This window comes from Puntigrus tetrazona, chromosome 18 (assembly GCF_018831695.1).
Source record: "Puntigrus tetrazona isolate hp1 chromosome 18, ASM1883169v1, whole genome shotgun sequence".
NCBI lineage: Eukaryota > Metazoa > Chordata > Actinopteri > Cypriniformes > Cyprinidae > Puntigrus > Puntigrus tetrazona.
The window spans coordinates 12,917,289-12,945,143 of NC_056716.1; the positions used below are offsets into that span (position 1 = coordinate 12,917,289).

General features: G+C 36.5%; 3 protein-coding genes across 4 annotated transcripts in view; 2 read left to right on the forward strand and 1 right to left on the reverse strand.

The window, feature by feature from the left end:
* The window catches only part of napab (N-ethylmaleimide-sensitive factor attachment protein, alpha b), an 8,243-nt gene extending 63 nt beyond the window's left edge, over positions 1-8,180 (forward strand). Inside the window, exons 1-12 of one of the 2 annotated variants that reach the window (XR_006246942.1) lie at positions 1-119; positions 1,198-1,277; positions 1,477-1,593; positions 2,151-2,197; positions 4,110-4,187; positions 4,278-4,333; positions 4,673-4,757; positions 6,632-6,736; positions 6,843-6,911; positions 7,316-7,366; positions 7,520-7,687; positions 7,797-8,180. The exon at positions 1-119 is cut by the window's left edge and continues 63 nt beyond it. Coding sequence is in view for 1 of the 2 variants with exons in the window: in XM_043216735.1 (XP_043072670.1) it covers positions 22-119; positions 1,198-1,277; positions 1,477-1,593; positions 2,151-2,197; positions 4,110-4,187; positions 4,278-4,333; positions 4,673-4,757; positions 6,632-6,736; positions 6,843-6,911; positions 7,316-7,366; positions 7,520-7,621 (888 nt within the window). In the remaining variant the exon portion in view is untranslated. Of the gene's footprint in view, positions 120-1,197; positions 1,278-1,476; positions 1,594-2,150; positions 2,198-4,109; positions 4,188-4,277; positions 4,334-4,672; positions 4,758-6,631; positions 6,737-6,842; positions 6,912-7,315; positions 7,367-7,519 lie in introns of both variants that reach the window. The other variant, XM_043216735.1, reaches the window with a different exon arrangement.
* A 1,216-nt stretch (positions 8,181-9,396) lies between these two features.
* Positions 9,397-13,880, forward strand: b3gnt2l (UDP-GlcNAc:betaGal beta-1,3-N-acetylglucosaminyltransferase 2, like). Its single transcript, XM_043263899.1, has 2 exons — positions 9,397-9,764; positions 11,179-13,880. Exon 2 carries the CDS (start codon positions 11,355-11,357, stop codon positions 12,618-12,620), a length of 1,266 nt encoding a protein of 421 aa, XP_043119834.1. The 5' UTR covers positions 9,397-9,764; positions 11,179-11,354; the 3' UTR covers positions 12,621-13,880.
* Positions 13,881-16,666: 2,786 nt separating this feature from the next.
* On the reverse strand, positions 16,667-27,793 carry LOC122362682 (sialic acid-binding Ig-like lectin 13). Its single transcript, XM_043264230.1, has 9 exons — positions 27,262-27,793; positions 25,346-25,476; positions 25,178-25,242; positions 24,402-24,773; positions 20,022-20,327; positions 19,678-19,935; positions 18,089-18,173; positions 17,971-17,992; positions 16,667-17,781 (listed from the first exon to the last, which is right to left on the reverse strand). The coding sequence occupies exons 2-9, from the start codon at positions 25,360-25,362 to the stop codon at positions 17,617-17,619; spliced, it is 1,290 nt and encodes a 429-aa protein (XP_043120165.1). The 5' UTR covers positions 25,363-25,476; positions 27,262-27,793; the 3' UTR covers positions 16,667-17,616.
* Positions 27,794-27,855: the final 62 nt, after the last annotated feature.

Here is a 27,855-nt window from a genome sequence, read left to right on the forward strand (position 1 = left end):
GTTGAACTGTAAACATTATTCATGGATAACTCCGGGAAAGAAAAAGAGGCCATGGCTCTCATGGCTGAAGCCGAGAAGAAAGTAAAGTCATCGCAGTCGTTCTTTGGCTCTCTGTTTGGGTATGTTTTGTAACTTTTAGCGCACTCTACAGACAGGCCAACCTGGGTAAACAGACAGTTAGCATGCTAGTCAGTTAGCTGTCAAACACGAACTTCATATAAGTGATGATCAGAGTGGAAAAAGTGGTCTAAAACTATTTATCCTACCAAATGAGAATGTTTGGATGTAGAGCATGAAATCACATTTACTATTAAATATCGGTAAGTTTAATTTCTATTTGTTTTCTAGATGTAAGTTCGTAATATAGTATGAGCAACGACTTATTGTAATTTTAATAAACCTAAATTTTGTGTCTATATAAGTCCATACTTATATCTTTATATTGTTAAGGTTGAGATCTAGTCATGTGGCCTGGCATAAAGTTTCCATGAAACTGATGATGAAATAGTCATGCGACGAGAAAGTGAAATGTAACTAGGCTATGCTAGGAGTCAGCTGATATCCAGTTGAGCCAGTTACAACATCACTGGACATGCATGAACACTGCCCAGACTTACAGAACAACCAAACCTGTAATAGCTGGAAAACCATAATATGTTGGTAAATAAATGTATGTAAGTAATGTAAATAAATGCATCAAAACAATAAAAGTTCAGCTTTTTATTTAGTTTATTGCCTCTATTTTTAACCATGATTTGCAGAATACACCCACTAAAATTGTATTTAATATATCAGTGGTTTTTATTTTATTTTATTTAATGATCACAGGTGCAGCCCCCCCAAACAATTTTTTTTTGCCATTTTGAATCTTTAACCATCTTTGTCGCTAGTTATTTATCAGTACGATTTTTTTAAAAATAGTAAAATTTAGTATGATTTTAATAAGTAGGCTACATTTTTTCTTAAATATATCTGATACGTTTTCCCCCATTTTCACAAGAAAAGTTATTTGAAACTATAAAGTAGACACTTTGCATATAGCATGCTTACTATTTATAGGCATTAAATTAAATGTAATGATGTCAACACCAAAATGGGATTTTTTTACCAATGCACATATATGAACACTTAAAAAAAACTGTTGACAGTTGGGAATGTGATTTTTAATTAGAAATTTTCATTTTCATATTTCACTAGGGGCTCTTCAAAGATGGAGGATGCTTGTGACTTGTATGGAAGGGCTGCGAACATGTTCAAGATGGCCAAGAATTGGAGTGGTAAAGACATGCACTTGGCTTCAACATAAAAAAAACAATATACAAATCTGTTTGTCATTTTGTCTTCTCAATTTGGAAAAAAGGGAAAAAATTGTTTAAAATTATAAACAAGCAAAAATGTAATCTTAATGGCTTCACATGTCTATTGCACACTGTAACTTCATTGTCATTTTTGCATTTTGTTTTATGTGTTTGCTAGCTGCAGGAAACGCTTTCTCCCAGGCGGCGCTCCTACACTTGCAGATGCAGAGTAAACACGACGCAGCCACAAATTTCATTGATGCCGGCAATGCCTTTAAAAAATCAGACCCTCAAGGTAATGATTCAAATTTTACGTGAGTTATTTTATGCTTAGCACCCAGTTGCTGTTATCAGGTTTGCGTTGCACTGCTTGACGTTTTTGTGGAAATTGTCAGATGGTAAAAAGTTTGAAATAAGATTTTAAAAAAAATTATCAGAAGTGACAGTAAATAGATCTGTAGTGTTAAAAAAAAAATAAAAAAATTCAAATGCACATTCTTTAAAATTTCATTTCTGAAACATGTCATGATTTGCACAAAAATATTTATCTGTAATTAAAGGCTGACATATTGATTAGAAAGCCCTTAAATGGAAAGGGTTTTGGTTTGTTTTGTGCAAATTACTAAATTGATTACTCATTTGATTTAATTAATAACATGCATGTATTGTGAATTAGGTGGGTTTTTTTCCTCCTGTGCATATAAATACAAATAATCCACACAGTTGTTAGTGAAGGTTTTTCACTATTTTTATGCACAAATCTTTTAAACCTTTTGTAAATAATTATCTAGCTGTCTATATGCCGTTCATTGTAAATGGTTAAGGTTCAGTCAGCTGTCTGTCTTTCTACAGAGGCCATAAACTGCCTGAACAGGGCCATTGAGATCTATACAGACATGGTAAGAGTCTTTGATTTTGTGAGGGCTGTACGTGGTGTTTTAAATAAAAGTAGAGCTGCTTTTGTTGTACAGAATAATTTTTTTAACTTTTATATTTAGCTTATCTTTTTGCAGTGAAAACTTGTTTTGGAAATTGTTTGACTTATCCAAAGCAGTTTTTCAGTCAAAAAAATGACAACTAGAGGGCACTGTAACACAATACATGTGATATAGTGCAGTGGATTTCTAACTTATTTCTGGGTACCCACAGCTCTGTATGTTTTGCATGTCTCTCTAATTTACACACCTGGGGGCGTATTACAGAAAGTTTCTTATCTTAGGTCTTAACTTAAGAAATTAAGAAATATAATAATTATGTTAAGTTAGGATTTTTCACAAATTCCTATTACAGAAACAAATTTTAACTTGAAAAAAATCATACCTTGTCTCTAGTTAGGAGATCTTAAATTGCACCGTCAAGTTCGACGATCCACTCTCAGGTCTGTTGCCAAGCCACCAACACTGCACGGTTGATGAGATAACAATAATAACGAATACTTAAAATCACCTTTTGCAACAACAACAAAAAACATGCACTAAGGCTTGTTCTTACCAAGGAGTATAAGTAACGATAACTATATAGCCTCCACACCAGCGGACGATATTGTGTGCCTGCTGCTTTAAATTCTCAAGCTTGTTCTAGCAAGATGGATTCTGATTGGCTGTCGATGTTTGTATTGTTCATCAGCTGGGGAAAAAATCGTTCAGAAAGTGATTGCAACTATATAATTTCCTGTGCTAACTGTAATATGCTGCGCGACAGTGTGACAGTGTTTTGTCATCAAAATTTAACACATCTTCAGGGTCCACTAGGAGTTTATTTTCAACTAATAATAAATATAAAACCATTGTTGGACAGCAGCGCAGTTTTAAGGCTTTTTTCCCTTTTGGTTTTGAAGTTAGGACAGCTGTTGGGTTCTCCTAAAGTTAAGACGGTTTTTAGGATTTTTTTTTGTCAAGTTAAGATATTCTATCTCTAGTTAAGATGGACATTTAAGACATTTTTAGGTTGTTCTGTAATAGCTTTTGTCCTAAATGTGGTCCTAAATGAAATGACCACGATTACCCAACAGATAAGCTTTCAAAGTTAGGATATTACTGTAATAGTCTGATCATCAGATCGTTAGGAAAGAGCTCCTTGAACTCAAATGAGTGTGTAGAGTGTGCAAAATGTGCAGAGCTGTAGGATCCCGAGGAACAGGATTAAAAACCACTGGTTTATAATACACTATTCAGGGGCTGTATTAAAAAAAACTCATGCCAAGCATTGTGGGCAATTTAAAAGAGCATTCTCATAAAGAGTGACGTGAGCCGTAGCAACGAGGCCAGTCCCACCTCATTTATTACTAATTTGTTAGTAAAATAGTAAGAGTTTTATGAATATGCTTTAAGCTAAAACTGCTAACAACCACTTGAACTTTTAGGAGATAAGATAAAATTCTTTGTGAATGTGCCTACAGAGCTCTAAATGTTAAAGCAATTAATCACAAAAAAAAATGTCAACTTGATATCCCACAATGGCTGATAAAACCGTGAACTTCTGACTCTCCTGAGCTTTGATAAGAGACAGAATTCTTTTTCAAAAAAGCCACTAAAACCTGATCTTTTTAAAACTGGAAATTCATGATATCTGTAACAGCTTAAATAACTGATTATTATTATCATTATTGTTTTGTTTTGTAAATAGGAGCACATTTTGCTTGCAGAAATTATCGATATAATCTGCTTTTTCAGATGGCTTTCAAGCATGTGGGTTTTTCCCTTAAAACTAAACTGTTGTTCACCTGTCATCTGTATCAGTGATTTTATGTATATAAATGCTTTTTTACTCGTGCGTAGATATTAAACGTGATACTATTTGTTTGTCATGCAGGGTCGATTTACTATCGCAGCCAAACACCACGTCACTATTGCTGAAATTTACGAGAGCGAACTGGTTGACATTGACAAGGTCAGATTTCTTTTGTCACATCGATAGACTATTTTGGTTATTATGAGCATATTTTTTCATAATCTGAGTACTTTATAACTTTTTCCTTAGGCAATAGCTCACTATGAACAGGCGGCAGACTATTATAAAGGCGAGGAGTCCACGAGGTATGGCAGTTTTAAAGCTATCTTATTGCTCCATAAATGAATCATAAATGATGATGCAGAAAAGACCAGTAGAAAATAGGTTACCTATAAAGTAAAATCTTCTCAAGTGAACGGTTTTGATTACAATATCAGTACGTAATGCATAGCAAGCATGTTTGCTGAAGGACTCACATTTGTGATACCACTATTAAGATATACCCCCTTCCAGGCATTATACGACACATGACACTGTTATTCATTATCACTTGATCTTTTTGGGGGTGGATTTTTTCCGTAATTGTAGCCAAGTCACACTCTAGAATTGTTTCTAACCTGTTCGCTCTGTCTCTGATGTTAAAGTTCAGCCAACAAGTGCCTGCTCAAAGTTGCCACCTATGCAGCTCAGCTGGAGCAGTACCCTAAAGCCATTGAGATCTATGAACAGGTAAACAAAACCACATCAGTCTGTTTTCACTACACCTGATTCACCAGGTAATGCCATATAAGGTCACCAGTGTTTAATCACAAATATAGTTATGCGCTTTGTTGCCAGCATTGATTTTTGGATATGTAAATAAAGGTAGCTGTTAAGTTTTTTGTAAAAGCATCACGTTTTAGTCTTGTTGTCATTCATTTCCTGAGATGAAAGCAGATCGAATCTCATGTGAGGGTTTCTTTATCTAACAAACGAATCTTGAGAATACTGTTATTTCTCTAAAACGGACTATTTGTAATTCAGCCTGAAACAAGAAGTTGCGTGTTACAGGTACATTTCAGAAATTTTTAATGACGTTACATGTTACGTTTTTTGAAACTTTCATTATATATTATATATATTAGATTCATTACATTACATTTTTAATGTTGATGATTAGAGCTTACAGCTCATAAAAAACAAAAATCCAGCATCTCAAAATATTAGGATATTTACGTTTGAGTTTCATTAAATTATTAGAATTTCCGGGTGTCTCTTGTTCTTTGATGCCGCAATAATGGGAACATTGCTGACCTAGCAGCAGTCCAGAAGATGATCAGAAGACCTCCACAAAGAGGTTAGGTCACAGAAGGTTGTTACTGAAAGGACTGGCTGTACACGGAGTGCTGTATCAAATCATATTAAATGCAAAGCTTCCTGGAGGGAAGAAATTGGGTAGGAAATGATGTTCAAGCAACAGGGATGACCGCAAGCTTGAGGATACTGTCAAGGAAAGCCAATTCATACGCTTGGGAGAGCTTCGCAAGGAGTGGACTGAAGCTGGAGTCGGTGCATCAAGAGTCTCCTGCTCGGACATCTTCAGAAAAAGAGCTACCAAGACACAACACCTGAAGCATCTTAACTGGGCTAAGGAGAAAAATATCTAAACTGATACTCAGTGGTCCAAGGTCCTCTTTTCAGATAAAAGTACATTTTGCATTTCATTTGGAAATCAAGGTCTTGAGTCCAGAGAAAGACTAAAGAAGCACAGAACCCAAGGTGCTTGAAGTCCAGTATGAGGTTTCTGAATTCGGTGATGGATTACGGTGCTGTGACGTCTGCTTGTGTTTGTTCATTGTGTTTTATCAAGTCAGAAGTCAATGCAGCCTCCTGTCAGGTGATTTTGGAGCACTTTATGCTTTCATCTGCTAAAAAAATCTTTATGAAGATGCTGATTTCCTTTTCCAGCAGGACTTTAGCACCTGCCCACAGTGACGCAACCACTTCCTAGTGCTTTGCTGACCGTGATATCATTGAGAAACCGTGGATTCAACAACACAGACAAGCTGAAGCTCGGTGTCTCAGCAGAGTCACAGACTGATCTCTTTATTCATTCCTCGCTGATGCTAAAGGAGCCCCGACCAAGAGTGCAGAAATGAACATACTTTTAAGAACTTCTGCTTTTTTTTTTGATTGATTTTAGGAAATGATCTAACATTTTGAGATACTGGATTGACTTTTATGAGCCGTAAGCTCTAATCATCAAAATGAAAACGAAAAAACTTCTAAAAGGTTTTACTTTACATGTAATGAATCTAAATATACATATTCTTTTTTTAGATGTACCTGTAAATCTATGTCCCAAATAATCTTTCTTGCATCTGCAAAAGCATAGGTTTTTAATAATATAATCTGCAATTTTTAAATAGGTTTCAGTAAGTAAAAAAAGGTTTTTTTTTTTCCCGAAACTAACCAGCTGAAATTTGAGCTGTTTTTTTTTTTTACCTGCCGGGGCATTTTCTCTGTTGGGTCAAATATCGGTCACTATAAGTAAACAAGTTTTTGGCACATGGAAAGATCTAGTTACTAAGTTTTTTTCCTTACTTGTGTTGGTGGGCTTCCAGGTTGCAACACACGCAATGGACAGCACCCTGTTGAAATACAGCGCAAAGGACTATTTCTTCAAGGCAGCTCTCTGCCACTTCTGCGTGGACATGCTGAACGCTAAGGTATGAAGACCCCACCACAGCCACATCTTTTAACAAGCTGGTGGAAAACAGCTGTCGCTTGCCGTTGCCCTTTCATATACTTTTTTTTTTCATTCTGTTCTTTTAGCTTGCCGTCCAGAAGTATGAGGAAATGTTTCCAGCCTTTTCAGATTCACGTGAATGCAAATTGGTGAAGGTAAGCCTCAAAATGGTCTCAGCCAAAAAAAAAAGTCAAATTACTGATAAAATACGCCATTTGATCTGCATAACTGTTATTGTTACTTAATTGTTTTGTTGAATTATTATTTTTTGTAATTTAACCCTCCCTCGATAATGTGTCCTGTGTCTGAAATCTTTACAAATAAATGATAATTAAATGATTAATAAATTGACAAGACACTTTGCTCCGAAGGCGTGCTTCTAGGTTGGCTTGTAATGCAGTGATATCACAAAAATTAGGCCAGTGCTGATTTGTGGAAAATGTGTGTAGACCAAAGTCATTCTGTCTGCGAAGTGTGCTAAAAGCAGCATATTGTGGTTCTTACAGGGGGCACGATGAATAAATTATGTGCTTAACATGTTCTCTTTTTCTATTAACAGAAACTTCTAGATGCCTTTGAGGAACAGAATGTGGACGCATATACTGACGCTGTAAGACAAGTGCTTACTTGCCCTTTTTCTTGTTTATAAAACCTTGTAAACAATTTTCATTTCTGTAGAGAAGCACCGTTTCACTGCCTTCTGCTAAAAACGAGTTAAGCTGCCCACAGCATTTCTTAAACAATCTGTTTCTTTCCGTTTTAGGTAAAAGAGTATGACACCATCTCGCGTCTGGATCAGTGGCTCACCACCATGCTGCTTCGTATAAAGAAATCCATACAAGAAGACGAAAGTGATCTTCGCTAAGACCTTCTTCCTCCCCCCCGGCCCTTGCCGCTCGCTCTGCCTCGTGCCTTTAACACCGTGACTTCAGTATGATGGTCGAATATTGCTCTCTTTTACCACCAACTCTACTCTCAGTGCCTTAACGCCCTTGCTTTACCTCCCTCTCTCTCTCTTTCTCTCTCTCTCTATGACACAGCCGTATCTCCAGACCTCAGAGAACACTAAAGAAAGGAAGGCTGGTTGTTTAAGTGAGATTTGAGGGAGTGTTGCATGAGAGCTGCAAGCAGCCACAGTAATATTAAGGGGTGCTGTGCACACCAAGCTTCAGAAAAAATGCCTTGTGCTCTGGCTGAAACAGAGCACCCGTATTACTGAGCGCAAAAAGCCTTTGTTCATTCTGTTCTTTAGTTGTGGCATATGTTTTTTTTTTTTTTTTGTGGAAACACAATACCTTGTATCTCTGCTTATTTTTTGCTTGCTGATTGACTAATCTTGAAAAATTATTTGAAATGCTGTTCCTGTTTTTTATTTTGACATGTGGAGAAGAAAAAGAGTAAAAGAAGGACTGATTCAGCCTGTACAGTGTGCTTTTACTGACTTCCCAAAACGAGGGAACGAGTATTACCGTAAAAGACAGGCACAACAAAAGTGCTTTCCTCATTAAGCCCTGCACTGGTTAAAGCTTTACAAAACACTTATGGAGTTAGTGCCAGAATACAAACATGTATTTCAGTCTAAACACAAGTTAAATATGGGGTTTCATTATAGAAATAAAAAAGGAGAGTATTTTCTGCTACTTTTTGCCGGGTTTTGATTATGGACAAGGTTATAATGGTCATTAGACGTATAATATCATGGTGCATTCAGGTTCAAAATGAATAGTCATTTTAGAACTCATTATGAGTTGTATAATATAGCATCTTAGTCTTTATTAGTCTTAATATTGTGAGCTAAACAGATTTGTTGAGGAAAAGGTAAATTAAAAAATAAAAGATGAATATATATATATATATATATATATATATATATATATATATATATATATATATATATATATATATATATATATATATATATATATATAGTATTATTGTCCAACCTGTCAAGTTTGGGAATTATTATTATTAATATATTCTTAGGCTTCAACATTTATTATTAAGAACAACCCTGTTTTTGTCTATTCAAGTTGATACAACCAACAAAGAACAAGATTTGCTTGCATCAAGTCAAGCATAGAAGGCAGTATTAATAGTTGTTTTGTATACACACACACACACACACACACACACACACTCACACACACACACACAATTGCTTTCCCTCCAAACAATTATGTCAGTTGATCTAGGGCAAATGCTCCTATTATTTTTAAGGAAAAATAGGCCCACTATAGCCCATAATAGACTGAAGTCTAATTCAATTAAAAAAAAAATGATCACAATAGATTTTATATGAGTAAATGTAGGCCTATAGATTATGTATAATGTATATATAATACTAATACTCAAAATCCCTACTTAGAAAAATAAACACGGGGGGTTGGTCAACGAAACTGTCTCCTGATCTTCTGGTCACTGCAGATAATGGGAGATCAAACTTCAGTTTCATGTTCCTCAAACCAGTCACAAGTCATGCTGTGTTACATTTAAACTCTGATATATGTTGTGTGGACTGCAAAATTTTATACACAACTATTGCTCACTTATTTAGCACACACCCTCTGTTATTACTGACGGAGCTATAATTCGTAAAGACAACCTCCATTACTGTTGGCCGGTGTTTCTGTGTTACTGTCCAACCCCTCAAATCGGAAAAATAGTGTTTGGGAATTATAATTATTTAATTCTCAGGTTTAAGAGTGTTTTTAAGACCCTATTTTTTCCTATACAACCAGCATTCATCAAAAAAGAAGTTTTTGGTTTTTTTTAAATCAGTGGCGGAAACGCACCTTAGCTTTCAAATGACATCGTTAAAAAATCGCTAGGGTTTCCTCGATGAAGTGCTCAGGTGTGTTGACTGATGAGCACCAATCACAAACAGACAGGTGCTGATGGAAAAAGGCAAGTCTTTGCCTGCTTCACAGAAACACACGGGCTGCTGGTGGGCGACAGCGTGGTTTCCTTTTGTCATGTCGAGCAGTTTGGACTAAATGCTCTCTCACACGGTAAGCCATGTTATGTTTTCCCTCGTTGTTCTGCTCGAACTCTTGAGAAGTGTTCAGCGTGTCACTTTCAAACAAACGGATAGTATAGCAACCATAAAAAATGCAATGCTGGATGGTTTAAAATACTACATAACCTTAACTATTACTGTTAGCTGCTTATAGACCTGCTACATTCATGTGTTCAAATCCTATGTACATTTTTTTTAACGCCGCAGTGTATTCTTAGCTATATTAGAAACGCTTATACAGTTGTGGAATTTTGCTTTTTATCTCTATAATCTTATTTTAATGCGTCAAAATACAAACTAGTGGAAGTTGTAAAGCAGTTTCCCAGTGTCTCAATGCTCTGCCTTCTTGGAATTGCATGAGAAAGGGATGGTGGTATTGCTTTGTCATACCTGTATGATTTACTTATTAACATGACTAAATATCATAAGCATAAGCAGCAGACATTATTCAGCTATATATATATATATATATATATATATATATATATATATATATATATATATATATATATATATATATATATAATCTCAAACAGAAGTGAGCGCACTTCAGATGCATTTTAAATGTGGAAATAAAAACATTTTAGCTCATTTATTAGTCAAGACAAATATTGTGGAAATCATAGGCTAGTTCGTTACCTGTGGTTTCTTTTGTGTACTTTTAAATGCTGAAGCAATAGACTAGGTCTGTACGCAGGGCTTGAACTTTATAAATCATGGGCCAGATCAAAAACATTCAGAATAGACCACACTTCCAGGAGAATAACCCATTTATGGCGGGACTATTTACTAAAGGAGTGTCTACATCGCTTTTTTAAGACACACTTTCTCTCAGGGGCTGTATGTTGTCTGTCCCTGAGCTCAACACCGTGTGTTCATGGGACTGAAATGGGCTTAATTTTAGAACCAGTGCTGTTTAATTAATCACCCGAGACCAACTTTGCCATAAATTAAAAGTTCGCTTTGTTTGCATAAGACGTAATTTTGTATGTGGATCTAAAATTAAGATCAAACTAAATTTAATGTAATGGAGATTACTGGCGTTGACTAATCTAGGTGTATTTTAAGAGGTATGAATAAAATTTGTCATTAATTATTGTCGTTCCAAACCTGTATGAATCGCTTTTCTGGATTTTAAAAAAGGTCTTTTTCTTTTGTCAATACAATTAATAGTAAATGACAACATTTTAAACTGAACCGCACCTTAACAGTTAACCAGTTCATAAATGTTGAAGCTAGACTTTGGAAGACTGCATTTTTTTTTTTTCACCCACACAAACCTCAAAGGAAACGTCTAGTGGTGTATGTGATGTTTATATGAACACAACTTAAAAGATGCACGCACTACCATTTGACTTTCCTGTTCTTGTGGTCTGACTACCGTTACTGTTTCCTATGTCTGCTAGGCTCACCGCTGAACTTGACATCAGTGGGAATATGACAGAAGAAACTTAATTCAGTGGAAGATGAATGTTTAACGAGTGCATTCTGCCTGTGGTCTCAATCCCCACCATTTCCTGTAAAGACCAACATCCTTGTTTGCTTCAAAAGAGTGCGCTGCTTCTAACAGAGCTGCTGTAAAATGAAAAAGAAGTATATGAAATTGCTCATCGTAGCACTAGCTAGCAGCTTCTGTGTTGTCATCGTCTTTCCCAAGCTAAAGGATGTGGAACACGGCCAAAAAGACTTGGCCAGGATCCCTTCGGTTCCAGCTTCCACGCCTAGAAAACTCACAACTGTAGTGATAAGCACTATCAAAAAGAAAACTAACAGTGCTCCGCTGAATGAACTCCCGCCACTAACAATCTCTCAGACTTTCAGGAAAGACATTCCCAAAAACGGAGCCTACTGGAACCGGAAGCTCCATTCTCTCCTACGGCAGTTCGACTCCATCGACAACCAAACGGACAAAGACCCACGTGACAAGTTTCACTGCCAGCCTGAGAGTTTCGAGTTGCTAAAAACCAACATTCAGGATATTCAGTCGTACCCTCCACTTTATGGAGACTTCCTCCGAGGCATGGAGTGTCGAGACCCACCGCTTCTCATCGATCAGCCCAAGAAGTGTGCATCGGATCAAATTTTCCTACTTTTTGCGATCAAATCCATTCCGAAGCACTTCGAGAGGCGCCAGGCGGTCCGAGAGACGTGGGGAAGAGAAGGCTTGTACGAAAACGGGCTTCGGGTACGAACTGTCTTTCTGTTGGGCCGATCGTCTGCGGACGATCCCAGTCTTGACAAACTGGTTTCATTTGAAGCTCAGCAGTTTCAAGATCTCCTCATCTGGGATTTTCAGGACTCCTTTTACAACCTGACCCTTAAGGAGCACGTTTTCTTCAAGTGGATGCTTGATAACTGTCCTCGCGTGTCTTTCGTTTTTAAGGGTGACGATGATGTTTTTGCTAACACTCAAGCGATACTGAAACATCTGCAGTCTTTGGAGCCAGAACAAGCCACAGCATTGTACACCGGGCAGGTGATTTCTGATGCCAGCCCTTTACGGGACCCTAAAATTAAATACTATGTTCCTCAGTCGTTCTATGAAGGTCCTTACCCCCCTTACGCTGGTGGCGGTGGGTTTCTCTTTTCTGGAAGCCTTCTTCCGTCTCTTTACCATGTTTCCTTTTACATACCCTTTTTCCCAATTGATGATGTCTACAATGGGATGTGCTTCAAGGCAATTGGAATCACTGCAATGAAACATGACGGTTTCAAGACCTTTGATATTCGGGAACAAGACCGAGAGAACCCATGTGTGCACAAAGACCTGCTCCTGGTGCACCAGCGTAACCCTCAGCAGACCATGAGACTATGGAGAAATATGCACAGTGCAATGCTGACCTGCTGATGTTTGTAAATTTAAGTGCCACTGAGTTCAGCTGTAGTGCTTCATAAAACCAGTGTCAGAAAAGAAAAACCTGGGTACATTTTGTATTGGAGGCAACGTGGCACAATGCTGTGCATTAAAGGTACCTCTTAAGAGGCTCTGAAAGAAGACTGTTTTCTTTACTTGACATATTAAACTTGAAAGAAAAGTGGTGTCCAATCTTCCCTGTGCTTAGTTGCACAATACATAATATATAGTGAATGTTTCTGTGCAACTGAGTGCAGAAAGCGTTTGAATCAAACTCATACTGGTTATTCACGTTAAAAATGTATAACCCTCTTTTTGTTGGATTTCATGTGGCCCCCGATTTTACTAAATGACAGTGAACAGCACAAATCTCATGGAATCTGATCTTTTTGCTTCTGTTTTGGGCCACTTTCATATTCGCACTACGTCTGTGTGTCCTAATCTGGAATTTAGACCTTGTTGATTTAAGGTGTCGTTCACTTGTGGCGTCTTTTGCGTTATTTCGCATTTAGCTGTGCGATTTAAATGCCCCAAGTGCGCTGTGGGTCATGTGACAAGAATCAACCAATCAGCTTCACCCTTTTCTGTAACGACGTAAGTTTAGCCCAAATAAAGCAGTAGTTGGTCAAAGGTGGGAAGCAGTATTGCTTTAAAACTGTTTTTGTGAAATGCATTTAGCCATTTTTTTTTCCGACTTGTTGTGACTACTGTTGTTCTGTGACCATTTGTATATACGAAAGCCTTGTCTAGTGATAAATGAAAAAAAATGTAATATGAGATTAATTTTTATTTTTATATATATATATACTTTTTTTTTTTTTTTTTTTTTTTTTTTTTTCCCAAAACCTCCTGAGACCCACAGCTTTGCACATTTTGCATGTCTCCTAGTTTACACTCCTGTTTCAGGTCGTCAGCTCATTAGGAAAGAGCTCCATAAACTCAAATGAATGTGTCAGATAATGGAGACATGCAAAATGTGCAGAGAAGTGTTTACCTGCGTGAATTATATTGAACTACACAAATGGAAAAACGATGTTAAGTTCTTTCGCGAGTGTTATAACTGAAACGAGACGCAACACAGTGCAGTTTTTATTTCCAGATATGGAGGAAGCGGGCACTGACAAAGGAATGAGGAAGCTGTGTGAACCAGTCATTAGTGTGACATGAATGGACATGTACCGCTTTACGGTCCGCATTCTTCAACACTTATGAGAATAGATGTATAGAATGAATAAAAAAAGAATAGGTAAAATATTTATTTGCTTTTGTGTTTGTTGACTAGATAGTTATGATGACTTGATACCTTTCTGTATTTACGTAAACCGTTTTGCTCTAATGAAAGTTTTTTTTTTTTTTTTTTTTTTTTTAATATATATGATTTTTTTTTTTTTTTTTTTTTTTTTTTTTTTTTTTGTAGATTTAATAAGTTTGGCTATTATGTTTTAATGAAAGGGAACTTTGCAGCTCCATTGTTTGTCGTAAACTGAGGAATCTATAAATCTGAATATCCACCTTTTTTCTGAACACGGAAGTAAGCACATGGGTCCCGCTTCCGGTTTGTTAGACCTTATATAAATAACAAGGAAAAGAAGTAAATGGTACATGAGTATAATATAATGGGAAACCCCAATTTTCAATATCAAATGAGAAAACAAACTGTTTTGTACAGATAAAAACAGCTGGCTGCGGATGAGATCGGAAGCTATACCAAACTCTCTTTAAGACAAGTCATCGCTCGGGGGCCGTCTTTGATCTATCTCTAGCTTCTATCTCTTTGGGAAACATCAAATGCTCCAAAACCGTTCACAATTACATTTCGTATTTGAAACCACCAATAATCGAACAACTGTGCGATAATTGTAATTTGTTTTGCTCAAAAGAAGCTTATTTCTCAGCCGAGATCAGCCAGTGCGTCTCAGAATGCTGACTGTTTCTATAGCAACCAGAACGCTGACAGATCAGTGATTAACTCCTTTATTTGTGATTGATCGGCCATTTTAGGCATTGCATTTTTCCCCATTTGTCTTGGGCATTCTATAGTGTTTGGCTGTATTCATATAATTTACAAATGACCTATTTTTACTTTAGGAAAAAGTAGGATAGCCATTTTTTTTAAACATTTGCTCATTGTGGTTTCATTTGATTGCACATGTTGCACTTTCCTGCTAATGTGTTTATCTTTATGGATACATATATATCGTGTTTAAGATTGTGTGAATGAGCACCACAGTTGTAACTGTGGTGTGAGCTATAGTATATGCACTCTCAGAGACATTAATAAATAGGGCAAAAAGTAATAGCACCCTGTTTGAAGTGCCGGATGATACGTATGAATTGAAGTCATTTTCGCGTCTTTTAATTATTTAAAATCGCTTGAAAATATGCATATGATTCAAAAATTTAAAAGCTTTAGGTTTTCAAAAGATGTAACACATACGTTTGCATTACCGATCCGTATGATTCTGTGTTTTCCTCAGCCCTTCTCCGTCTTCTCGGCCATTGAGGCTCTCTCACCCAGGGGATGGTGTTAGGATTTCCCGTAAGACTCATTACTGGCAGCCAACGACATGCAGAGCTCCTCTGGGACAGAGACTCAAACAGCCGTCGCTCATCTGTATAGGCAGATAAGACAGAGCTCCAACACAATTCACAGACCTCTATATACAGGTAAACTAAACCAATATTAAATTATAAACATGTTCCACTTCCTGTAGCAAATAGTTTTAAGTAGAAAGTGAACAGAATATATTAACATTGAATGCATGGCTTCAGCAGCCAAATTCCCAAGCCCTTGTCTACTTATGTCATGTATTTCCTTAATTCAAGCATGAAGACCACAAGTATTTTAAAAAATCTGCATATGTCAGGCTAAATTGTAATGTAGACGATGCATTTTTTTGTAAACCTGCTTTTAAAAGATACTTGCACTTTTGACATGCTACATTGTATTTAAAAAATATATTTATGTACCATTTGTAGCACACTTGAAACCATCTTTCATACGATAGTACACTCAAGTGTGCTACAAGTGGCAAATAAATACATTTTTGAAATACAAGTATGTTAAAAGTTCGTTTTAGTTCATGTTCATGGTGTCTCAAAAGTCATTTCTGGAAAATTTGTGCACAAAAACAGAGCACTTTAAGTACACTTTGGAAATTAGTTTTTTTATTTGGGTTTCAATTCAAGTATATTTTTGTAAAATGTCTTTGGAAAATATACTACAATTATTTTAAAGTATGTTAAGTAAGTTGTACTGTGCAAATAAGAAAAAAGCATGATGCTAATATAATTTTTTATACATTTAAAGACAGCACATTTAAAGTAGAGCTGGATAAAATCAATTTCCAAATGAATAAGATTTATTTAGAGTTAGCCGAAGGGCCGTTCATGAGATCCAGAGCCAAAGGCTAGAAAAGGCTAAAGGAACTCTAGCTATTTCTTTGTGCTTGAAAAAAGAAATGAAAATTAAAAATCTCTTTCGGCTGTCACTATCGATGGAGCAGTTTTTAAAGATTAAATTTTAAATTCATTTCAAAATTTATGGTAACCTTTGCTCTTAGCTTGTAATTTCTGGAACATTAATATTTCACAATTGGCCGGATTACACCACATTGTTTCTAATGAATGAGTTACAAGCATCAGTGGCTTTAGACTTAATTTATAGCTTTTCTTGTGCATCTGTAAACCTCTGTAAATATGAGATCATGCCCATTCATGATTTGAATCACAACTCAATAGAAAATATTAATTAAATGCACAGTTAAATATTTAGGTATAATGCAGCTGCAAGACTTTTAATTAGCACTGAAAACCAGATCACATGACACCGATTTTACATTCTCTGCACTGGTTGCCTGTGATTTATCGAATTTACTTCAACTTCATTCCGTGTCTTGCTCTATCCATAATGTTGTTTTCTCCAGTTAAACATATGCACCCTCATTTTGGTTTGAGTATGCCTTGCAAAACCTCATTGTCAATGGTAAGCTACTCAAATGAAACTAGCAAACAATAGCAAAAAATAATTAGATTTCATGTTTAGTAGTGGCGCCTGGTGGCCGGGGTTGGTACTGCAAGCAAAAATCACCGCATCATTTTTAATGACAGAAAAAGTAATACACTTTATAAAATGTAGATATACATGGGATGAGAGATACAGAATGAACATATATTGACTTATGCAGTGCATACAGAACTATATATTTCTAATATTTTGTTTGCATTATATATATTTCATAGCATTGTAGGCTACAAGCACACCTATATTTACTTAACAGAGAAACCATTGCGCTGAAGAGTGCACCTTTTTTTTAAATTAAGTAATGTATGTTAGTCTTCATGGTTTTCAGCCAATCATCAACCCTTACCGAATAGTTTTACTCTTCAGTAGTCTACTGCTCTTTATGAAATATTTGTTATGGTTACACTTAGAAAGTATATTAAGGACGATACAAAATATACACACTATATGTGTCCGAAAAAGAGAGAAAGAGAAATATAGAGGGAAAAACAGAGAGAGTAGAGACCATGTGACTCATGTGATGAATGTAAGACATCTAAAACCGACCAATCAGCAGACTCCTGTTGTCATGGTGACCTACAAACCTTGATAACAATCAACAATCAGTGCTTCTGTGCCTTTAGGAATTTCTTCAAGGACTCTTGATCATTGACCTTACACCGTGCTATACTAGTTATAGTATTCATGAATGAAAATATTCTTCAATCGTGTGAACCGAAGGATTGTGTCACATTAAAAAAGAAGTTAAAGATACAGGTAGTTCAGTGTAGATTCAGAGGTATTGGAGAACTAACATATTTTGAAAAGAGAAAGGAACTATGAAGGATATGGTGCTGAACATCATCATTTTTGGGAAGTGTAAATATGCTAATACTGAAAATGATAAAATGGTCACAACTGACAGGCAGAGACGAACTGTTCAGCGGTGATTCATGAACGGGTGTTTAAAACATGCTACTTTTCACTTTAATAGTTTGCGTAGATGCTTTCGTCTGGGGTAGTCTGTTTTAATTTGTATATAGGGTTAATGTTGCAGGTCATCTCGTCTTCACATGGCTTTGGTTGAAACTGCTGGCTTTTCACTGCACTTGTAGACATATTGGCATAAATATTCTCATCTTGACTTGTATCCTGCATTTCCATAATACAAACATAAACTTTGGATAAATTCATATATATATATATATATATATATATATATATATATTCATATATATATATATATATATATATATATATATATATATATATATATATATATATATATATATATACACACACACACACAGTGGAAAAACATATAGTAGAAAACATACTTACATTTCTGATTGGTTCTTTATACCTGCATATAAACCATGAAAACCAAAACAAGTTACATCATCTCGAATAGTACAAAAAAACATTACATTTTAAAAAAAAAAATGTAGCAAAATTCTACCTCCTGTAAATCACGATAAAAAGAAGTGCAAGTACAAGACATGTTAACGCTGCCAAAACTGAGAGGAAAGCAGTGAAGGATATCCCTGCAAAAACAAAGATTAGCATTAAAACAGCATTAAAAATTGTATCACCTCTGTGTTTTGGTTGCCTGTTTGGATTGATGTTTTGATATAGATACCCATTGCCTTTCTATTCACTTTATTCTTTTGAATTAGCCCTTTACACATCAACAGATCAAACTTTTGACTTTCTGCCTGCCTACTTATATCCATGTATTGTACCTGCCCCTAATAAATGGCCGCACATGGATTCTAACTCTGCCTCAGTGTCCTCGTTACAATTATAAAGATATTCTTAAGGCATTATACATTAAGAATGCATAATACCTTGTAAATAATTATATAATATGTTGCATCTTCTTTTAAATATTCATAAGAACAGTTTTAATGTCTTATAATATTTACTTATTTGTGTTTATAGCTTTTAAGAGTATGATCATTTATTACACACAATGAACGCGATTCATCCACTTAAGTTAAAGTGGATTATATTTCTTATAGTTATAATGCATTATAAGTCTCATATCTTGTCATTTTTGTTATGTTACTTTACTCTGCAGCATTTTTAGGATTTTTTTATAATCACATATTTTGGAATAAATTAATAAAACTCATTTTGCAGAGAATAGACCACATGTTAACAAACGGGTGGAATAACTGATATATAGATTTTCCTTTTTTTAAAAAATAATTTTATGATAAACATTTTCTATTAATAACTTTTTTTTTTGAAAGTCTGTTATTTGAGATCTATTTGGTCCATCTCCCTTCATTTGATTCCTCTAAAAGGCTGTAAACAGGAATATTTTTTAATATATAATTTATGAAAAAATATATATTAATATTTAATTTTAGCGAGGCAAAGCGCCCTCTAGGGGTCTCTATTTTCCTACTTTTGAGAGATCAGGCATACACAAATTCAAGACACCCATTTCATTAAACTTTGGTCTAAATGAATAGAAATTGTCTCTTTTTTATTGTATTTGTTCAAAATCCAACGTGATCCACCTGAGTATAGAGCCAGCGGCTAGCTCCTCGTGTTTGAAAGGCATAAGTCAATAACATGTCGATGAAAAATTATTTAGCACACCATATCACCATATTTAATCATCATGTGCATAGGAGCACGACAGAATATAATAGAGAATAGCTATCTCTATTTAATAAAATTAAATTTTTGACTTTATCATGTTTCTTTCTTATTCTGTTTCTCAGTTAGTATCCAGATCTGATGGTGGATCAGCACCAAGAGATGACTTTTTTCGGTAAACAAAACATCTAAGTGAGCCCCGTGAACAGATCACCGGAATATGACACGCACACACACACACACACACTCACTATACCACCTTTGCACAATCTGTCATAGCTACTCTCAAAATGAAAATGAAAATGAAGTGTTGGACATCCGGCCAGAAGAGGACTGGCACTATATAACTATATAACGTATTATTACTATCGTTTATAGTATTATTATTGTTATTATTCAAAGTGACGAAACATCATTATAGTTTAAGCACGGACTGACCCGGGACAGTGATCTGCAGGTTTGTGGAGTTCATTGCACCGTACGGATTCTGTGCCCAACAGATATATTCCCCAGTGTGCTCTTGGGTTGCAGTGAAGGCAAGCACGTCTGAGATGCCCAGTTCTTCCTCTACACCTGCCCTCTTAATGAGCCACCTGTGGGTCGCCGGAGGGTTGGCGTTACTTTGACAGGCGAGGGTCACATTACTACCAAGCCAGACCGAGCCCGTGAGAGAAATCCACGTTTTCTTAGGAGGATCTGTGGGCCGAAAAAGAAAGAAACGGAGTGCGTATTTGAAAAATAACTAAACAAAAACAAACCTACAAACTGTGTTAAAATCTCACACTCCACACTGAGGGTGACGGTCTTGGCGCTGAGCAGTGGCTTGTCCTCTCTGTGTAGGGGATGGATGGAAACACAGTTCACTTTCAGCTCATGATGGTGTAAGGACGGGACGAAACTCAAGATGGCTGAAACACTCAGAGTCCCATCAGCGTTCAGCGTTGTCTGTGTTATTTCATCACCTAATGCCGGAGCCCATTTTACATTTGGAGGGTGACTGGGGCAGGGAGCCGGAGCAGTGCAGGTCAGATTCACCCTCTCACCCTCCCTGAGCACCGGCATTGTTACAGTCGGCTTAGCCAAAGAATCTGTTTAAGATGAAAAGGTAACGGTATTCATTTGATCTTAAAATTCTTAAATTGTAATGCTTTTGTCACAGCTGTTTCATAGTAACTTTATTGCATGACTGCTTTAAAACCTAAATTATTAGTTATTATTTGAACACTGAATAAATAAACACTGAAGGGTGTCAAATTAACAGTTAAAGTCCACAACTCATCACATATTACCACTTGGTCAAGACACTTTGGTGTCACTTTTTTAATGCACAGTTTAGGTTTCCCTTTAGTAAAATTTTGCTCCTTTGCTTTAAACAAAAAAACGTTGGTGTCAATATTTCTATGCGAGATGCTTGAAATTTTATCATCTTGATTAAATTATATATTGAGTAATGATATTGCCATTATTACATATGTGCTGGGGTGTGAACAGTCACAGTATTATACTGTGCTCATTACAGATTGCGTCATTTTACGTACTTGCAACACAACTTGTTTGTAATGCTTTTATACAGCTTATGGTCAGTTTTTGCAATAAATATCTGTGACTGCACTTATATTTTGCCTTTGTGTGTTTTATTGGTCAAGCTTCTGTACCTTTCAGCAGTATATTGATTTCAGCAGTAGGTAAGATAAAGTTGTAACATGTTTACTTAACATTGTAATGTGTCCAATTAACTCTTGAACTGACAAAGTCACTCTTGCATTACATGCAAGATAAAATGAAGTCAGACAATGCTGCAACTCAGGGCTGTGCAGAGACCTGTGCAGGTGCTCAAAATGTAAAGGAGGCACATAAAACAAGACTTGTGCTCAAAATATCAGCAATGTATCTTAATGCATTTCTTGCTGATACTCGTATCGATGCAGATGCTTCTGTATTCCAGCAAATGCCATGATGCATGGGAAAAAAAAACAGAACAGAAAAGTCCATTTTAAGTTAAACAGTACTTCATACCCGAGTTCTGTGGTGAATTAGCATCAAGACCCCTACCAAATTATTAGTCCTGAATATCTGGTCCTTCATGTCTGGTGCTATATTCACTGTGGTGATATGGAGCAACAGAGCCAGCTTCATTCCCTTGATACGACGCATGCTGTTCACACAAAGACAAGACCGCATCAGTTTCTTTCAAAAGTCTCGACTGTGGAGCAGCTACCCATCTGTGATCTATTGCTGGTGCAGTACAGAGAAGGTTCCGCAGTGGGTCATCAGTTGGACGTTGAGAGGTCTTAGTCCTTCGGTAGTTCATTCAGGGTATCACAGCCTATCCGAGTGGGATTAACGTAGCATTGATGCTGCATCACCCATGTTCCAGAACAAGCCGGAGCTTTTTCACCACCTGTGGTCAGACTAAAGGCTACTGCAGTCTCATCTGTCCCATTTCTGCATTTATACAGCTTGGTGGCATGGGACAAAATCTAACTTGCTGCATATGGCATGAGGTCCCCCTCTTATCTGTTCCACAAGTGATGCCGCAACAGCCAGTGCTTTTTAACACAGCAGATTCTGCATGTCAGCTTACCTCATCACTGCCACATACTATTACATAAGTGAAGCTGCCTTTGACCACTACAGGGTACAGGCCTCTTGTGCCCCCTGTATATCAGCTACAAGCTCATGCATCCAGCCAATTCACACAGTGTGCTGTGTCCGACCCGTAACACGCTAAGCTATTGACTGCTGGTTGTCGCCCTGATCAACCTCCCGTTTATTCTACGGTACAGCTTGGGTATTCTCCACCAGTGACTCAACAGCTACCACTTCCAATTTACCAGCCTACGCCTATCACACCTCCGCTTCAACCAGTTCCCATTCCAGCTCTGCTTGAGCTTGTCAAGAATAATGAAACTGAGACCTGAAGATGGTTTTGGATAGTCTACTCAATCCTCACACAGAGCTTACCAAGCACTATAAGTACAGGGTACAGATGGAGCAGTTGGTTCTAGAGGAAGCTAGGTTGTTTGCCCAAGCATGCAGACATCATCCTGCGCCATATATGACAGTGATGATAGCCTTGCAACAACAGTATGGCCAGCTTCATCACTTGGCACAAAGTGAGATCACAGCCATGCAGAATTCACCCGATATCAGAGTAGAGGATGCGAAGGCGTTTCAGAGTTTTGCACTCAATATTGACTTGCTAGTTTGTATGTCACTTGATTGTCCACACAGGCGAGAGCTCTCCTGTACAGGGCATGTCGACAGATTACTCAGTAAGTTGCCCAAACACTACAGAGACAGTCATCAACCATTTGACTGAAATATTTGTGTTTGTTCTATAAGAGTCAGGAGCATTACCATCCCTGAGTGCTCACCTGGTCAGATTTTAAAGTGGATTAAGAACGCCAAGAGATGCCGGAATTGTGAGCGCAGCAGTCATAAATGGGAGGAATGTACATTGAGGAAGACTTGCAGAGACTGTTGGTAACATACATCTTGAAGTCCTGCGTTCCAATGCCCAACATTGTCCTAACATCTCATGAGCGAGCATATCTTACCTCGCCTACTCCGACAAGTCATGTGTACCTGAAAGTAATCAGGTACAGTAATCAGATTGGGACCAAATGGTGGACCAGCTGTTGTACGCACACAGCTTGTTTGGGTCCTCCAGGGACCAAATGGATTGCTCCCACATCAAGTACCTTCTCCGCAGTGCTTATTTACTTCTCTTAAATCATTGTGAGACCCTGTCTACCAACATGTCGAGTGAATCTGGCAACTCATTGTCTTTCCGCTATGAAACGAGAAGATGATAACTTGGTCCAAACAAGACCAGATGTCTGCAGACATGTTGGAGACCTGGAAGGAGTCTGGCTCTACTCTTTTGCGTTCCAGACATTATGGAAACAGTTTTGTCCAGCCTCAGGGATACTGAGAAGCGCCTGAGTAGAGACCCTGAGACCTTTCTTTATTTCGTCATAAAGCTACAATTTTGTAATGTTAATGCAAACTTTTACATCTTTGTTGTAAGGACAGCATGATGAGAGTTATAACTGCCCCTATATACACTGCAGCCATGCCAAAACTATTCTAACTTCACAAAAATACCTTTGACACATGTTAGCTATACACTATGCTTCATGCAAACAAAAATTCAGAGCAAAATGACTTTTTTATCATGATCTTTTTTCTTTTTATCAGGATGGATGAGGGCCAAACGGAGCATGTGCAGTATGAATATCATCACTGTAACTCATTCCTTATTGATGAATCGTATTACCAGCGGTATTTCGTTCATCTTGTGTGTGCGGGGCTCCAGACTAATTGGTGTCCATTAGGTATTTAAATTTTTGAAATGCATGTGACTTAAGGCTGAGTTCTAATTGGCTTGTTTCGGATTGTTCTTAGCACCTGAGACATTCCCACTTTTGATTTTAGCAGATCAATATTATTTATATAATTTTTGCATGCTTATTATATTCGGCTTAATTACATTTTATGAATTTATTTATGCAATTTTTTATCTTGAAATATTTGCTGCTGTTCTGTGGCTCTCTTGTGTGGACAACATTATTAATATGGCCTTCATCTCTGAATCACAATAAATGGCTGATATATTTTTGAGCGATTACAAATGTTTAATGATTACACGATTATTTACCCACATTAAACTCAAATTCACTGATCCAGTATCTTATTTTATATGGTATTATTTGGTATCTTAGGCTATTTTTTTTAGCTGTAACAATTATATTAGGTTAAGAATCGTATCCAGTCCTGCTGCCTGCATTAACACTGTGATTAGGTTTTTTTGCAACCCTCCCACACAAATTTTTTTTTGCACCAGGCGCCACTGCTTTTCACATACCAGTGCATAAAAGCCACTAACACAGGAAGTGACCACAAAAATCTAATGAACCGACAGGCCAGTTTGCACAGTCTCTTCATTTAAGCTCAAAACATAATAAAAAAACTGAATAAGAATTGAATACTTGAAGAATTAAAAAAACTGAAAAAAGCTGCATGAATTTTTGCAGTACTACTTGTACATCTAGCTTACTAATTGTGCCTCGTCATAGCTATTGACATATTTCAAAAATGTGAGGCCATTGAAAACAACGCTGCTAATGTCTTGATTTATTATTGAAACATTTGCTTACCTGACACATTTATATAAACAGCTTTTGTGTCAGTCATAGAGAAGTTCTTTAATCCTAAAGAAGTTTCAATCCTAAAGTAGTAACGGTCTGAATGCTGGCTGCTGAGGTTCCTCATGACTGAAGTGCAGTTCTTCTGTCGCAGCTCACCCACCACTTCCACCGCAGGTTCTTTCTGAGCTTGAGCATCGTTGAAATTAGGTGTATCATAGAGTGACCAGAGAGATCCTCGTCTCCATGTTACCGCTGAACTGTCAAGAAGGTTTTCCTTCTCCTTCTTAATGTCGAATAGGCAGGGGATCAGAAGGCAGGAGCCGCTGGTGCTGTTCAGGGTTTTGGGGACCGACACTTTCAGAATTGTCTGACAGCAAGCAGCTAGAATATAAGCGTGCTAGAATTAGACTAAATAATAACTGAAAAAAATATAACACACAAAACACACACATGTTGGTATTTGGGGTTTACTGGGACTCTCCATAGGCATGATGGTTTTTATATTGCAAAAACTGTATTTGCTATTGCTCTACACCAACCCTACACCTAAACCCTAGCTCTTATAGGAAAATTTGTGAATTTTCAGATTTAAAAAAAAATGTTTTTTAAGCCTTTTGAAATCTGTCCTCATAAACCACATTTAAATTGTAATACCTCTGTTATACCCATGTCATTAAACAAATTTTGTGTCTCTGTAAACCACAAAAACCAGCATGAGTGTGTGTGTGTGTGTGTGTGTGTGTGTGTGTGTGTGTGTTTGTGCACAAACAAGAAAAAAGACCAACCTGACAGAATAGAGCTGAACACCAGAAGATCCGCAGCAAACATTCTGAGAGCCGTCCGAGGTGAGCTGTGTATTTAGAAACAAGTTTAAATGATATAAGCATAATTTGTCTTGACGGTTTTACAATTTACAATTAAATAATTTCTAATTCAAAACAAATGTAGTTTACCTTAAATAGGTTTTCATGAGACCAAACAGGGACCCAGATAATTGTGACCTCTCGTTTCAGTTGTGTTGGAGTGACAGTGTCTCACCGGAAACTGCCGTTTAGCTTCTGCCCATTACAACCAATATAACCCACTTAAACACCAACAAAAAAAATCGAATGAAGAAGTGAAAGATGATGATATATTAGATTGAGATTAGATCTAAATCTTAAATGCCAAAAGCAGAAGTGAAGTAAAATGCCATACTCAGTAACTTCACACAATAATAATAATAATAAAAAATAAAAAAATAATAATAATAATTATTATTATTATCAAGTTTGGATTTGAGTCATGGCCTTTGCATTAATTTGATGCCATAATGTGCATAAGTGCAAAAGTCCCCAGTTAAAGAAGTTAAAATATAATCAAGAACAAGAAAGCAAGAGACAGATCCTGACGAAAAAGAACCAAAAATATGTTACACTTTAGCTACATATGTTATTACTTGTATTTTAGATTAATAAAATTTAAAATTATTATTCTGGTTAATTTCAAATCTATCAGATACTATTATAACAAATAAAATGTTGACAGCGCTAGTATTCTGTGAAACATCAACAGAAAAAATAGACGTATGGGTTTAGAATGACATGAGGGTGAACATGAATTAATAAATGAATTAGGCATATCATTTATAAATTAAACATTTTTTAATTCCTTTTAAAGCTGTGCATGAGCGCTTTTTTTTTACTTTATCTAAATAACACAGGAAACAGCATTTTTTTTCTACAGCAATGTTGAGTCAAACACTAAACATCTCACACATACATGTGACTTAAGTACAGTTTACTGAGTGTGAAATGACAAACTTAAATGTCTCATGCAAAAAGTATAAGTGTAATATTAATATTGTGATATTAATTTTATATGCCACAGACCATAAATATCATGACTCAGAAAAAATACCATCACAATATAACATCTCTGTATTATAAATACCATACCAGGCTAAAGTTTTTGAAAAGTAAGTTTATGTTTTTTTGTTTTTTTTTTACATGAGTCTCTTTTGCTCCCTTGCATAAACCTGCCACCTTCTGGGACTGTTCTGTATTATTTTCTTTTCCCTTGTGTCCTCCTTGCCCTTATTCGGTCCTTCCTGGCCCTCCTTTTTAAACCTCTTAAATAACTTTTTCCTAAAAAAAGGCCTTAAAAAAGTATTCAAATTTGGATTCGATGGGTCTTAAATTTTTTCAGAAATAGTTTTTGCTCTGTTTCGACAACAAAAATAATTCCAAACCCAGCCACATCACTGTTTTGTCTGTGCGTTTCCCGTTCCTAAAAGAATCAAGCGTTTAAATAGTACAGTTCAGTTGCTATGACTCACTTATTAACAGTGACTTGCTGCCACCTACTGGCGTGTTTAGTTTCATGTTTAAAGCACCTTTTATTTAAGGTATTCATACATTGTATGTTTAAAATATCAAAACATGCATGCATTTGTAAAATTAGGCCTTTGTAAATGTAAATAAAAAAAATGCAGATTTAAGTATGATTTTCACTGATGAAAATTTAGCTTCAGAATAAATTTACACCATCAATAATCGCTGTTATGCTATGCTTTTGTGGGGATATTTTACATGGAATATTGCCTGCTGCTATGAAAAGTTCACTGTATATCTTAGTAATAAATATAATTAATTACAACAAAGATATTGTTTTCTTTTTACGTTAAACACATTTAATATTACATATGCATATAGTATATAGTGTGTATTTCTATTACAGGTTTAGGTCTTAAATTTCACTTCAACCGTTTCAGTTCTCTCTAATTGTGTCCCTGTGTTTAAATACCCTGTTTGTGTCTTAGTCCTTAAAGAATGTTTCTTGTAATGTAAAGTTGAGTTAGGATTCTTAGTGATTGTTATTAAATACAAACCTCCTTTTTGTTTTCAGTGCCTTCGTCTCGTTACAGGACTGACCGAAACAGTATGGCTGAGGCGGACATTGGAGAGAAATGTGGAGGGAGTCCTCAATATTTCCAGTAAGGTAAGCTGGCACGACTCGTTCCTGGACGTCTCTGGACGAGAGCACTATATGCTGCGATCTTGATCTTGATCCCCTGATCGAGCTCCTTATGGTTAAACTGTTCTGACTTTGAGGTAGAGGAAGTCGATGAACTCCCTAAATTTCCTCGTCTAGTCCTTTCAGGAAGGAGCCGTGCCTCTCCCGCCTTCACCTAGGATAACAACGTTTCATTTTAATATGAAGGGGAAGAAACCCCCCCCAGCTCTATTCAGTATATGAAAATGAAATTATGAGCTAAATTCCTTTTCTCCCTTAAATCCCTTTCTCTATTGTTTTTAAATGAGTGATGCCTTTATGTAGGAAAATGCTTTATTTTGAAATGGAGGCCTAATCTGTCTGTGTGATTTTTAAACTCATACGTAACATATCTTACTGTGGTGGAGATTATTATGAGCGAAGAAATTTTAATCTGAGCGCTTTATTTACGTAATGTGAATGTAATCTG